The sequence below is a fragment of the Hyposmocoma kahamanoa genome, unplaced genomic scaffold, assembly GCF_003589595.1.
Source record: "Hyposmocoma kahamanoa isolate Upper Pololo Valley unplaced genomic scaffold, ASM358959v1 190, whole genome shotgun sequence".
In the NCBI taxonomy this organism is placed as follows: Eukaryota; Metazoa; Arthropoda; class Insecta; order Lepidoptera; family Cosmopterigidae; genus Hyposmocoma; species Hyposmocoma kahamanoa.
In genome coordinates this window covers 1,738,874-1,754,043 of record NW_020653718.1, presented here as the reverse complement: position 1 = coordinate 1,754,043, position 15,170 = coordinate 1,738,874, and the positions used below count along the sequence as shown (strand labels likewise).

Below are 15,170 nucleotides of genomic sequence, written 5' to 3'. Positions count from 1 at the left end.
CTAAAAATCTCGATTACCTACGTTGCTTAGGATCAATGGTCGGAAAAAGGTGTTCCACATATATAGATATATGTATGTACTCTCCGCCCCTCCCTAGCTTTGGATACCACACTGCGCCCCGCATATTGACGGTCACATTGACGGAACGGCAACAAGGCTGTCAGTTATCTACTGCATTTTTACATGGTACCATTAGAATGACTTTAAAATCTAACTTCGACTTTCTAGGTCAGTAGTTTGTCCTACAATGTAGTAAAACCATCTCCGGAAATCTGGAATTCGAAAAAATAAGTAATATTTGAGGGTTTTAACAACTTTATGTCGCTCCTTGTACCTTTGTCTATATATGTATCTATATATGTGGAACACCTTTTTCTGACCTTTGCTTATGATGGACGGCAGAAATGCCTATTTTATCATTAAATAACTGTAACGCTCTTGCTATACAACGTTGAGAAACTGTCAAATTTATAATAATTTGATAACAATTGCTAAGGTTTGGTACTAATCACACTAAACAGGCATGTTTTATTTGAATGTCGATAAGCAATAAAGTGTTAACCCATAAAAACTCGAAAATTGAGATTTGTAGCTTATCTCAACTACATTTTACAAACAAATTAAGTGAATTGAAACATCCAAATATTAAAAAAAAACAGTTGGCATAAATCCATTATGACGCGCATGTAAATGGATTTGCCGCCATCATGAGAAAGAGAGCGGCATCCTTGATGCGCAGAGTGCGTGACAGCAGTTACGGCATCGTGAGTATTATTGCTGGCAGGGTCCAGGGTTCATTTCTTGAACACTGGACAAAACTTCATGTCTATACGAAATCCAGTACATATTTATAAGTTGTAATTACTAGCATTAGTGTGCAAGTTTTTTTGTCTTTGTTGTACTAATTTTAAACGTACTTATAAACGTTCTTTGTTAAACGTATTCTTTCTGTCTAACTAATCAACATGTATAAATAATCCGAAATAAAGTAATTGAATTGAATTGATCAAACCACTAAAAAATCTATTGGCGCCATTTTCTTAAAACTATGATCACGGTGGTTGGCACGTTATTGCTTACCAGCATCCGTTAGACGTGGCTAGCTCCCTGGAACGCTTAAAAAAACAGACTGACCGGCGGCACCCATTACAGTAGCACGTGCCGGTAATCCAGAGGCTAATAAGTCACAATAGCTTCATTAAAGAAATATACCCTCTGGACGGGGAATCTAAGCAGGCCCGAATAAGTCTCTTGAAATAGAGATACCCATCACTCAACCCGCTGTCGAACCAACTCCCACCTGGGCATGATCTATCTTGGCAAACTTGGAAGTCCCTAAATAGGCTGCGGACCCAAGTCGGCCGAAGCAAGGAGCACATGTCCGTGTGGTGTCTCTCCTCAGACAATGGCACATCTTTTGTCCTGCCCTGCATGTCTTTACACCTGTACATGCGAGGACCTGTACAACGCCACTAATAATGCTATCTCAGTCTCTTGGTCCTCACAACTATAAACGCCAGAGTCGACACGCCAAGAAGAAGAAGACCAGTATTCATTTATAAAAAATGCTTTATCGTCATATAAGTTATAAAAAATATATCACAGTCATCTTATTACATTAAAATGGGCAAAGTGCTAGTAGTTGTGATCTTCTAATAAAGCCTAGACGGCGCTATGACGGATTTGTATCAAAATTAACGCTAGATCTATTAAAATTCATAGACAATCTAGCTTCTTTTTTAACACGAAAGATTTATGGTTGAATACTGGCTGGTTATTAATAGGACCCTGCAATTGTTGCTCTGGTTTTTTTAATATTATTTGTACTTACAGAACACATCTTTTTTTACAAATGTGTAAATCATACTTACACCTTTTTGTAACCTTAAAAACACCTTTCAATACTATTTATCTATTTCAATGGTAACTACTTATTTAAGTAACATAAGTTGACAAAATATTATAACTTAAGTACATTATTACATTCAGCCGACGTGACAAAATTTCATGAATAAATTTATATGAAAATTAATGTACTTACATACCAAACTTAACTACTCTACACCTGTATAAACCCATAAACAAAAAATTGGCAAGAATATAAATAAACTAACTTAGGCTAATGCGGCTTGAATACTAATTTGTTTCTTTTAATCTCCAGTAATAATTTTTACCTTTCTTAAAAAAAGTTACCTTTTCCATTTCTGAAGAGAGGAACAGTTAGGACGCTTTCAAATTTCACGCTTATAGAAGCGGTGCAGTGGCACGGCAACCGCGCGTCTGGTAGCACTTCAGTAATTTTTAATTCACTCATTCTGAGTGCAGGCGTGGCGCACGCACATCAGTGACGCTGCAACTGAGCCTCTAAACATTGTATGAAAAGTAGTGTAGTGGCCCCACTACAGCGCTACTAAAGCGTGTAATTCAAAACCGCCTTAAGCTTTACGTGTACTTGAGAATGCACATACAGTTAAATAATATATTAAGTAATTAAGGAAAATTTTAATTGTTAATACTTATTTATTAAAAGGCAATCTTTGCAACTTTTCTTACTGAACCCACAATCCGATAATTATTGTTAATATCCAAGAAATCTACGAAATTAATTTCACTATCTATGCTTCAAGAACTTGCTAACATAAATCATGAACTTATTTGAAAACTCTGCAGTTAAACGATACCTTAAGGCGCAATACGCTATGATTCTATGGATAGCCGTGAAGACAAGTAAGCACACAATCTGCATAAAGTAAGTATCGTGTTCCATGCCTAAGTCGCGGAGTAACATGCGTGGGTCTGCGTATAGGCAAAATGTGATGGGACAGTCCATTACTCGCCGGTTGCCGTAAAGAGCAATGCTGAATCCAGAGACTCCATAACGCAGATAGGATATGGACATGAGAGCTCGCATGCTGGCTTCGATGTACTTCCCGAAACCCATTCCATAGCAACATAGGGCCAGTAGAGGCGATGCTATCGCGGGGCCCACTATCGCACCGTTCTGTATGAAAAAAAAAAATGGACATATAATACTAATTGTGTAACGAAAACAGATATAAATACATTCGCTTTAGAAAAAGTGATCCAATACAAAATTCCAACTTTTTGGGAATACGCAAAATAAGTTTTGAAGTCGTGACATTTTCACATAATTAATTTATTACACTTGAGCTATTAGAGGTACTAAATGGGCCTAGTTAGTCTTGGATAATAATGATAACATTCAGCATTAAACATCAAAAATGGTTTCTGATTATTTAATTTTTAACAATGAAAGAATAATTTATGGAGGTCACTTAGAGCAGCAGTTTTTGCGTTTCAGTGGCGCGGTAGTCGCGCTTCACAAATTTTCATAATAATTCAACAATAGTGACTGCAAAAGAGGCGCGCGCATGTTACAACAGTGGCGCTACAACTGTGCTTTTAAATATTGTATGAAAATTACTATTGGCGCCACTGCAGCGTGAAGGCGCTCTTATTGACCTTTTTTAATGTCCCTATTTACCCGAGAGATAGGGTTTTCTGGAGAGATTACGGGCTCGACAAGCCTTTCGCCTTCGCTCGCTGGGGTTTGTGATTAGCTGCAGAGACGGACATGTTTGTCTGCCCAGGTGGTGTGTGGCCGGGGCGTCTGTCTCGTGAGTAGCTAGCGTGTCTTAGAAGCGGTCTAGTTGTGGGCCTGAAGCGAGGAGACGCGCGGGGCACGTGAGTTGCCCTTTAAGTTGGAAGCTATGTCCGGACATTGTCGCAGGATACTGCAGCTGGCATCTCCGGCACTAGCCCGGAGAGCTAGTAGAGGCTAAACTAGATAGGCTCCGGTCCCTCCAGCCGCTTCGGTTATTGGGAACTGGAGAGACGTCGTTTTTCGGCGTCGGGAAGTTAGCGTGGCTTACAGCTTCCCCATCAATGAGGAGATTTGGTAGTCGACTCAGAGTCAACGGTTTAGCGGTGTCAACCACTAGTTGTGCAATGCGCAACGGAAGTGACCGTGCCTACAGCTCCGGTAGCTATCTGGAAAATGGGGTGGGTACTGTACGTGCACCCGGGGTGGCTCACTCAAAGCACTAGCCTCTCGAAGAACCGGATGAAGTCAAGTACTCTGTACATTGGCTGATCTGGGGTCAGGACCTGAACTTATAAGGTGCCTGTGCGCGCATATAGAGTGCCCGTTTCGTATACCCTAAGGGTCGGTAGGGAGGGTCACTACAATCAAAACTAATGTAGAAAGATATGGGCTGACCTTTTCAAACATCTTTTGACCCAACAAGAAATAAGTTTCTTTCATTCTCATCAGTTTAGCAAGATGTTATGATTTTATCAACATTAACCCGTTTTAATAATAAAAGAAAGTCCTCTAAGTAAAAGTAAGTCACATTTGTAAATTTTAATGATGATCACTTTTTTGCCAACGGTTGTGACGTATTGTCTTTAAAAATACAGATTCAATACTAAATGCGGTGTTTACATACCGACGTGGTGGTGGAATTTCAAACGTATGAAAGAGACCCATATGATGAGTCTGTACCATTCGAACTTTCATGAGTCACTTCCAGATTAACAACCTTAATACACAACGATTTTTAAAGTCGTTTTATACTGTAAACTTATTTTGTTGATTTTTGCAATTAGTCACTTTCATTCCAAAGTATCACTTTGAGGGAATTCTGAATGATTTTTATAATAACGCACACATTCATAACCCCGCAGTATCGCGGTTGCCATGGATACACACACACATAGACAACCACAAATTGCACCCAAACTCACGAGATAAATAAATGTAGACCATACAAATATTTCTCCCGGCTCGGGAATCGAATTCGTGACGCTTATATGGCTTTCCGTATACAGTACGTCCACCAAGGAGAGACGAGGTAGGTACGCTTTTCTAATGCTTAACAACTAATATACCGTACCCGTACGTCCCCTCAAAGCTACAAATTAGGTACGATTTTCCATCTACCGTATAAGTTTAAACCATTGAAAATCCGTATTTAGTACATCCACTAGGGGATGAATTAGGTACGGCTTTTCGTAAGAAACGCTCGTAAGAAAGCGTCTCTGATTCGTCACGTCTCGAGTAAAAATATTTATATAATATATAGAATTCAATATAATAATAATATATAATTTATGTATTTATAAAAGTTAAAAGGAATACAATTACAAAATTAATCATTCAATCAAGTTTTTATCAAATACAAGATAAATTTATTAGCAAATTTAGGAAACAAACAAGTGCTATTACAGTCTGAAAGAATTTTTCGAAAACAAAAATTAAATGTTATCCATTAACTTTATTACAAAATATACTACAGAAATTAAGTAAGTGATGGTAAGTGTATAGTAGAGACTTTGAAATTCTCGTCACTCGTTCCTTTATACTTCAAAAATTGAAAATCAGCCACAAGTTTACTAACTAGACCTGTAAATCGTTCTTCATCCATTTTCAATAATCATAACTCAAGCACAAACGGTATTAATTAGAAGTTATGCCGAGAGTTACGTAAAAATACATGCAAGATCGAAATGAACTGTGACACTGCACTTGCGCGAAATCAGTTGTTATTGATATTATTATTTCTGGCCTATTTTGAAACATTTCAATATCACCAAACATGCTACTAATTGGAGCTTAGAGTTGTCTATTTTGTAGGTACTCGTATATTGGTAGTGTAGGTGAGACGGAGAGAGATAGCTTCCGTGTTTATTATTTGCGTTTTTCACTGTTTATTTAAAACAATAAGAGACAATCTCGTTTAAACTATATATGACCTTTGAGTTTTTTGATTCTGGAATTACACGACGTGACGAATCAGAGACGCTTTTTTACGAGTGTTTCTTACGAAAACCCGTCCTAATTCGTCCCCAAAAGGACTTACCAAATACGGTTTTTTAATCGCTTAAACTTATGTGATAGCTGGAAAGGCGTATCTAATTCGTCACTTCGAGGGACATACTGTGTACGGTATTTCAGTTGTTTAGACCCTTAGAAAGCGTACCGAACTCGTCTCTCCTTGGGGGACGTACTGTATACGGGAAGCCATATGCCATGGTAATCATTCGTGCAAACCGTTGGGCCAATGAGGTCGTCCAAGTACATAGGTATGATATGAGTAGAACCATGAACCGATAATTCAAAAAGACTGCTAATCTCCATACTACAGATCGTAACTCTGACAAAGATTAAAATTCCGTCTTATATCAAGATAGCGCTGAGCAATAGCCTGGAAATAGTTTATATAATGCAAATGGCCGTGAATATCAAGATATCAATTAGTTCCTCTTTAATATGAAATATAAGAAATCAGTTTTTTCTTTGTTTACTATTATTCAAATATTGATTGAGCTAAAATTATATTCTGGACTTTGACAAATATGCGTGTCAATAGATGGCACTGTGTGTTACAAGCTTATTTATAAATTATTTAATGTAAAAAATAGATGGCGCTAATCCTAAACAAAAGAATAGCCGCCACTCCATCCATAAAAATCTGTGCAATAACCGCCATCTAGTTGATTTGTTAGTTTAGATAAACTGCGACTTGACAATGTCACACAAATTAGTTACAAAAATAGCTGTTTACATCTTGTCGCGACATGTACTGTACCAATAAGTACTAAATACCCAACTACGCTGTCTTGTGTCGAGATTAGCACTCCTCTTCAGTTATTGGTCCACAGTGGAACATAGTATACTCACGGTAGAACTAAAAGCAGATCCCACTGCAAGTCCCAAACCTTCAGAGCAGATAGCCACCATAATTCCACAGATGGAGAATAGCAAGAATCTATTTAGTTCCAACATCTGACCAGACATTAAGTAGCAGATGGTTAGGAACACCAAGCCGAAGATTACCTGAAACATTGAATTGGTCATCCTTCATAACGCGCACAAGCGATGGATGGCATTTCTTGTCTGAGTCTGTATTTTCGAGCACACACATTCCGAATGTCTTCAAGGTGCTATAGAATGATGAGCTCGCCCATAATATGCCTATCTTATAGGCGAGCTCATTCCACCGTAGACTCCATTTTTATTTATTTATTTGGTTCTCCAACAAAGAGTACAATATATGTACATTACAATAGCATAATTATACAAAACAAATACAGTTGACCCAAGAGAATCTATAACTTTTAGTGCAATACAATTATTTTAAGTAAGTTCATAGACGTAGTTGTCGAATCAGCTGTATTGTAATATTGCATATAAAGTGTATACATCCGAGAGAGGGAACAGTGCAATCTGAGATTAGTACGATGTTTTGGTATGCGAAACAAGTTCCTATTATGATTTCTCTGTGGTCGAGTTGGAACGCGGAACTTAATAAATCTGGGCAACTAAAAACCCCAGTGACTAATTTCTTAAAAAAAACTTAGTCGTGCATTTTGCGTCTTGTTTCAAGTGTAGTAAACCCAAAAATTTGCTCTAAGGCTAGTTTGTGGGCAAGAGTAAGTCCATTTAAAATAAATAATGTATAACAATTAATCAAGAACACTATAGAGATATAAAGATTCTATAGAACTTTAGTAGATCGTTGAAGATGTTGGTGGTATAGCTTACAGTAGGAATTGAATAAAAGATCAATTTCGCCAGAAATATTACATCACACATTAAATTTGCGGTACCATATAAAGGTTTGTGAGCTTATATATCAGCAATTTATTAGTTAACAGCGCTTCCTAGTGGTTTATTCCAGATTTAAAACCTTTTTGTTTCAAACATAAATTACATTTTAAATTGTTAAATGTAGCGAACACTACTACCCAGTTGTAAGGAAAATTGTCTTGAAAATACAGAGCAAGAAACACTAATAGTCTTTCACGATTCCTTACAGAAGATATAATTCTGTAGCCGCAAGTCGAGATACGTTGATATTCATAGGAATTTGCGCAGAGCTTAAAACCGCAAAGATCTGAGGGGTACTGCCACTGCGCCCGTCACCCTGAGACATAAATTGACAAGTCCCATGTGCCTGTAATTTCACCAGCACCCTTACCCTTCAAAACTGGAACACAGTAATGCTGACATTACTGCTTGGCGATAGAACGGTGGCAGTACCCTGGACGAACTCTTTCACAGTTCTACAATTCGTACCAAAGTTAAACTATAGCAACGTTCGAACTTACCATAACAGGCAACGAAGAGAATGTAAGAGCAGCGTAATATGCTTTCAAACTGTACCAGCGATTAAAATATTCTCGGCGTAGGATTCGTACTTCCATTGGAACTGAAAAGAAATCTCATAATGTATTTAGATACAAGTAGGAGACAATATATTATGGTGCAGAATTCCATATTTTATAAAATGTATTCCTATCGAAACACTACGCTTGTAAGGCAAACGCATGCAGAGAGACTGCGGATTATATATGGTAAAGTAAAGACGAGAAATGAAGTAAAGACGAGAAAATATGATAAATTGCTATATTAAATTTTCACAAAGGTATTTCTTAAAGATAATCTAAATAACTTTAAGAACGTCTGAAGTTAGGTACGTTAGGTCTAATAGTGTCTTATAATTTATAATTAACACGTTCACGGTCACGTTGCAATTGCGCCCCGTGCAATTGCAATTGCACGGGGCGCGCGTTCCGCGGTGCACGAATGCAACTGCATTGACCTGACGTTTTGAGTATGCGTGTTATGTGCAAATCTGGATACACAACAGCTGCGTAACAGGGTTGTTTAGGTTAACAAGTGCTCATGTCATTGGTTTTTTAATGAGACGAGCAAATCATGCGCTTGACTGGTGGTAAGCGAAACGTCTAGGTATACCCGTAACTGTTCTAGTGCCCCTCAGAGCTTCTTTTATTGCAAAGATCTAAGGTCCACTGCACCCGTCACACTAAGATGTCAAATTGACAAATTCCAAGTGCATGTAGTTTCCCCAGTACCCTTTCCCTTGTTAAGGCTAAACCGGAACGCAGTAATGTGAGCATTACTGCTTGGCGGCAGAAATAATAATAATAACGCACACACTCGTACCCTCGCACTAGGGAAACCCTGTATCGCGGGTATCATGGACACACAAATAGACAACCACAAATTACACCCAAACTCACGAGAGAAATAAATGTAGGCCATATAAATATTTCTCCCGGCCCGGGAATTGAACCCGGGATCTCTGCGTGGTAGTCCGATAGCATGGTAACCGTTCGGCCACTGAGGCAGTTAATGTAAAATATGTATGTTAGCAGTACTTTTCAGAATTAACTTTTTCACAAAGAGCTAAATTGCTTCAAATATGCCTCTTCCAAAGTTCCACGGTCTGAATTGTTGGCGACATTAGGAGGAAATTGCTCACAAGGGCTATGTATGCATGTTTCTTATAATTTGTGCCTTGTGCTGTATTGTCCTGTGATCGGGTCACAAATATAGGAGTACTCAATATGAAAAACATGGAGCTCATGTGTTTACCTACTCTGGTGTTCCATTACGCTGAGGAAGATGTTGTAGTTCGGTCATGCCATGATGGCAATAAGTATAAATTAATCCAGCTTATCATCCAAAATCGCTGAAAAACGAAGTGTCGGTAGTAGAGAGTGTCGATAGCACTCCTGGTTAAAAAATTTGAGAAAGTAGACTGCTTTGAGCTGCAGACTTTAAGCCAGGATTGCCGTGATGTCATCCAACATCTGAGGTGAGCGGAACAAGGAGGCTGTGTTGTTTATCATTATTCTAGTTCTTTAATTGTATTTCAACTTTGGTTTTATTCAGGTATATGTGCGCGCGAATCATTTTTAGATTGTTCTTAACCATTATTCGCTATAGAATATCAGCGAGGGTTAGATTCACATGGCATGTTGTTTTTTCATTAGCTTGTATTTTTTTTATTATACTAAGTGTATGTCGTACAAAGGAATTCAGGGTTTGAACTTGTAAACTACCCATTTTCATTATGAATGACTCTTTAGAGTTTGACGTTTCTACAGCTGTGTAAAAGGCTACAGTTAATGTTGTTTGAGTTTTAGTGAATTGATCAAAGATGCTTTTGTTAGAACATTGAACACAATACACGTCTTTAGAATGTCGTGTATGTTCATCAAGGCTTTACGTAATAATCACGCACCTCGTTAGAAGTCTAGTGTAGACTTTAAAAGGACTTCTGTTTTAAAGTGAGAAAGCCCCAATTACCATAAAAAAATCTCAAACCATACACGTTGCACCATGAATAAAATATTATACCGAATAAATTGAAACAAAAAACTATTAAATCGCGAGAGAGACTCTTTTTGATTCATGAGGCAGGCAGTTTATCATGACAGAAGGAAAAAGTCCCTGTTGCTGCTTTTATTACTTTTAGGCCTCAATTTTTTTTAGCACTTCATATAAAATGTCAAATTTAGAGTGAAGTATAACCACGGTAATAATATGGTAATAAGCTTAATTCCAGTGATATTGTATCTCACTGGGTCTGTTCGAAAAAAAAAACTTTTTGCGCTAAAAATACCTGGAAAAGTGTGTCAAAATGGCCATATTGAAGATATTATGGTGTCATTAAAGCGGCTCGGGTAAAATGAAATGGATGTTCAGTAAAACCACAACGAGTATTAATTTGTAATTTAGTAATTTGTAATTAAGTTTTATTGAATGTTAGGACGTTTTAAGTGTAGTTGTTACACGGGTGGAAGTACATTCGAGAATGTTGTATAGTTTTCAGAAACTTTTTCGATAATGAATTACGCAATTATGAATATTCGAATCTATCAACTACCATTATGCTTTTTTATGATAGCGCCTGTGGTAAACGATATGCCTATCCTGTCTAGACATAATTTGCAGTGGCATTTAGAGCTTTAAATGAAAATGAATGTCCTCCTGAGATATAAGTTGATAAGTGTTTGTAGTTTCAGCAGGACCCATATCCTTCTAAACCGGAACGCGGTAATTCTCACATTACTGTTTGGCGGCCGAAATAGGTAAGGTGGCACTACTACCCTGGAGGAATTTTTTCACAAGCTCTACATCTACTTAAACTACTTTTTTTCTGAAGTCACTATTACCTATATGTTTTGCATGCTGTTATATTTTTTTCATAGAATATGGAAAACATGTGGAGATCATGATCATAATAATTTAATTTTTTTAAATAGGAAGGAACCGACTTCAAACTTTTTGCTTATATGCACTTGCAAACTAAAACTAAAAAGTTAACAATCGGTTACTGGAAAGTGCACAAAACCTGATTCTTCCCCTAGTTTACCACCCTTAGAAATGGAAAATTTTCTTTAAAATACTAAGGTTACCCTTCCAACAAAAAAATAATTATCAAAATCGGTTCACAAATGCCTCCTCTTTTTGAAGAGGGTTAATTATGAGACATGTTTTATAGACTTACACAATAAAATCGGCACCATGATGTAAGTATACATGAAAAAGACCAGGCAGCTGAGACAGAACTTGAAGTTAACAATGGGCATACTGCCATCGTTGCCGACGTTGAAGAATATGCTGCCCAGAAGCACAGCAGAGATAACGTGGTGGGCTAGTTGAATCCAGAGAGCCAGCTGGAATAAAAAAAGAGAATATTTAGTTAAATTTTTTTACGATATCAAGTGACGGGACGAGCAAGTCGTGTGCCTCAAAGGTCTTAGAAGCACTGCCCTTGCACCTGTCACATAAGTCGAAAAGTCTAATATGCCTGTAAGTTCACCAGCCACCCTTAGCGCCTGGTGGTAAGCGAGATGCCTATCTGGTTCAGACATAATAACATTTGCTGTGGCATTTAAAGCTTTATCATATACGTCATCCTGAGACATAAGTCAACAAGTCCCATGTGCCTGTAGCATCCATACCGTTCTAAACCGTAACACAGTAATAATGTTCACGTTACTGCTTGGCGGTAGAAATAGGAAAGGTGGCAGTACTTCCCTGGACGAGTTCTTTCTCTACGGTTACCAAAACAGCTGTTCTTTAGACATTTCATTTATCGTCAATACTTTTCAATTATTTGGTATTTGATTTGATGACCTCGGTAGCTTACTAATCTTGGCATTTTCTCGAACTTGTCTAAGCTGTTTGCTCTAAAAAATGACGTCACGCGTGTTTTCGTCTGGATGAGATGAGATGTGAGCATGATTGCAATGCATGATGACAGCTCGTGCTCGTGCTATAGCAGCCCCATAACTGATTGGCAAAAACTTTTACTACTCTTGCCAGTTCTCGCAGGTTCGACTCTTACAAAAGGTCAAATAACTATGGCTCAATTTACATTGCTGCGTCTTCATAAATTTATGTCATCCTTAGCTACCAGTTAGCGCCCAGATACACGAGGAGAAAGTTTTCGCGCCTTCATGTACATTAATGGCGAATCTGAATTCAATTTACTAGGCAACAACATTTAAATTCCTCTGAATAGTACTACCGGGCCGCCTCGTAGACCAAATTCAAGCCAGGCGTCGCCCGCGTGCCCGAGATGCTCATTTAAGTTAAAACGTAAAAGATAAACAAATAGAGCATATTTTGCCATGACAGACGCTCGCGGCCACTGCGCGGCGGCAACGTGGACCCCGCTCTTCGTCGAAGAAATGCGCCATTAAGCATCGTACAAACGGGGTCTATTCCCATCCTCCGTCCAACAAGTACTGTCAAATAAGTAATACTCGAACATGGCCAAAAAGGCGCATGATGAGAATGAAGCTTCATACTTTACATTTTCTTTTGATTGGGTGGAGAATTACTTATTCGACAGTACAAAATATGCTGTATTTATTTACCTTTTACGTTTTAACTTTAACGAGCGTCCCGGGCGCGCGGGCGATGCTGGCTTGTCCTCGGTCTACGTGGCGACTGCGCGGTTGTATTTTTCCGAGTAATTTAAATGTTGTTGCCTAGTAAATAGAATTCAGATCGGACGGGCGAAAACTTTCGCGTCGTTTTGGATGAAGAATGGGAGTAGATCCCTAAAAAGGTACTAGCTTTGGCTCGTTGCGCATAGGCCGTGCGTCTACCGGAGAATTCACGCGCATTCGAGTCCGCACGTTACACATTTACATAAATTCCGTTATATTCTGTACAATTTCTTTACAAAAATCGTTTCTATTTCTTTCCACGGCATTATAAATTGAGTCTTAAACCGTTCATGGACAGTGCAAGTGAAAAGGGGTACAAGTCAAAAAAGCCCACTTTACAAGGTAACGCGAAAAACACTTAACGCTTAATCTCATATTAAGCTTTAACTTGCTTTCGTGTCTCCTTGTAAAATTGATTTTTTTTACTTGTAACCCTTTTCAATAGAGCCGCAGAATGATAGCATGGGATACCCCGTCTCGCTATTATGGATTTCACAAAACCGACTACGGGCTGTACATTGCGATTCCAAGTGCTTTCTATGTAGTTGCCGCCTACTGCTTATCTATAGAGAAGTATCAACAATGTACTGAGAAAATTCAATGATTTACATAGTGTTACATTCTAGGCGATAGCTGAAAATCAGTACGTTGTTTTTGGGCAACACCCGCACAGAGTTTGGTTACCTACATACGGTACTCACAACTTGCTATTCATTCGTAGAACATTATATTTATTGAATTTCCTTCCTTTTTATTATTTTGTATGTTTTTTTTTCTTACTTATTATTTCATATTCTTGTGTGTGCTTGTGTAAAGTCAATAAACGTGTCCTATCTTCATACCTTAAACATTTTACATTGAATCAATATTAACTGCCTCTATGTCCAAACGGTTACCATGCTGATCTGCACACAGAGTCCCGGGCTCAATTCCCGGGCCGGGAGAAATATTTATCTGGCCTACATTTATTTCTCTCGTGAGTTGGGTGTAATTTATGGTTGTCTATTTGTGAGTCCATGGCATCCGCGATACAGGGTTCTCTAGTGCGTGGCTATGAGTGTCTGCGTTATTATTATTATTAATATAAACACTACGGCAAGAAAAGTACTGACATTTTTGTGTTTGCTACTGTTAAATACTGTCTATGAAAAGGTTAAGCTGTTTTACCAATTCGTCAGAGAGACTTAATGTTCAATTATTTTTTTAAAAGATGTTGAATAAAATTGTGTTCATAAGCGTGTTCATGCCAAGATCAGTCAATTTACTTTTCACCTCACTAGCTCGGAAAGGCTTTCCTTCTCATTAGAAAACACAGCGCGCAAAAACGTTTTTTCCACGCTATCGTGGAAAAGGTTTTTGAACTTCGAACTTGACTATGGACTGTGGTGCACCTAACTTTTTCTTTCGATGAAGAAACATGACACGTTCAACTACGCGATTTGTCGAACATTATTTATGGAATATAAATCCGCTGGTATATTTTATTCTTATTATTGTTGACATTAAATTGACAAAGATAATTAATTTTGTTTATTAAAACTGATTTGTTATAGTTCAACTGTTTTTCTTTCATCTATCAAGTGTTTCGATCGGCAGCAAAATTGTTTTGCGTCTCGTGCCTTGAAAACCACGCTACGCTCTTGATTCTGTTTTTGAACCACTCGCTTCCCTCGTGGTTCAATCTAGAATCCTTCTCTTGCTCAGGTTTCAATACAAGCACTCGTGTCAAACAAGTACTTTGCAGCCTCGCATGACAAATAACTATTCTACATAGAACTAGACAAAGAAAGTGACCGGAATAAATGGAATTGCATGGTATGAGAAAGTCTTCTTCATTCAACAGAGAGTGGATAATGCTTGATAAAAAAAATAAATTATTTTTACAACTAACCTCGTTTCTTTTATTCTGCACGAACATCCGTTTGGAAAGAATGATGAATTGCGTGAGGAATGTTGTGGGGAATTCCAATTTCTGCAGGTTCTCCTTAGCCACGTGCTCTACGAAAATGCGCTGAATCGACTCGTCCGATCGTAGAACCGGCTTCCTGAAAGCATATTTAAACAATATTTTTATTTTATTTTTTTTCTTTTATTTCAATTTTTATGTTTGTTTTTGTTTATTTTATTTTATTTTATTTCAAATAAAATTTTTTTATGTGATTTTATTATAATATTTCAATTTTCAGATTTTATTGTTATTTTATTCCAATTTTAATTTTATATTTTATTGTATTTTATATTATTACATTTATAAATACTGAACTGGAAGCTAACAAGGATCTATGCTGTCCTAAATAAAAAAAAAGCTATTATTATTATAAGATATAGTATCACATGATATCTAGAACAGGGCATGGATTCTAAAAACAGCG

At 37.7% G+C, this 15,170-nt stretch overlaps 1 protein-coding gene across 2 annotated transcripts in view; it reads right to left on the bottom strand.

The window, feature by feature from the left end:
• Positions 1 to 1,978: 1,978 nt before the first annotated feature.
• The window catches only part of LOC113226353 (ATP-binding cassette sub-family G member 1-like), a 220,852-nt gene continuing 207,660 nt past the window's right edge, over positions 1,979 to 15,170 (bottom strand). The window contains exons 7-12 of one of the 2 annotated variants that reach the window (XM_026458942.1): positions 14,690 to 14,843; positions 11,346 to 11,514; positions 8,134 to 8,234; positions 6,755 to 6,859; positions 6,704 to 6,722; positions 2,906 to 3,001 (exon numbers count right to left, since the gene is read on the bottom strand). In XM_026458942.1, the coding sequence (XP_026314727.1) occupies positions 6,711 to 6,722; positions 6,755 to 6,859; positions 8,134 to 8,234; positions 11,346 to 11,514; positions 14,690 to 14,843 (541 nt within the window). In that variant the 3' untranslated portion in view covers positions 2,906 to 3,001; positions 6,704 to 6,710. Of the gene's footprint in view, positions 3,002 to 6,703; positions 6,860 to 8,133; positions 8,235 to 11,345; positions 11,515 to 14,689; positions 14,844 to 15,170 lie in introns of both variants that reach the window. The other variant, XM_026458941.1, reaches the window with a different exon arrangement.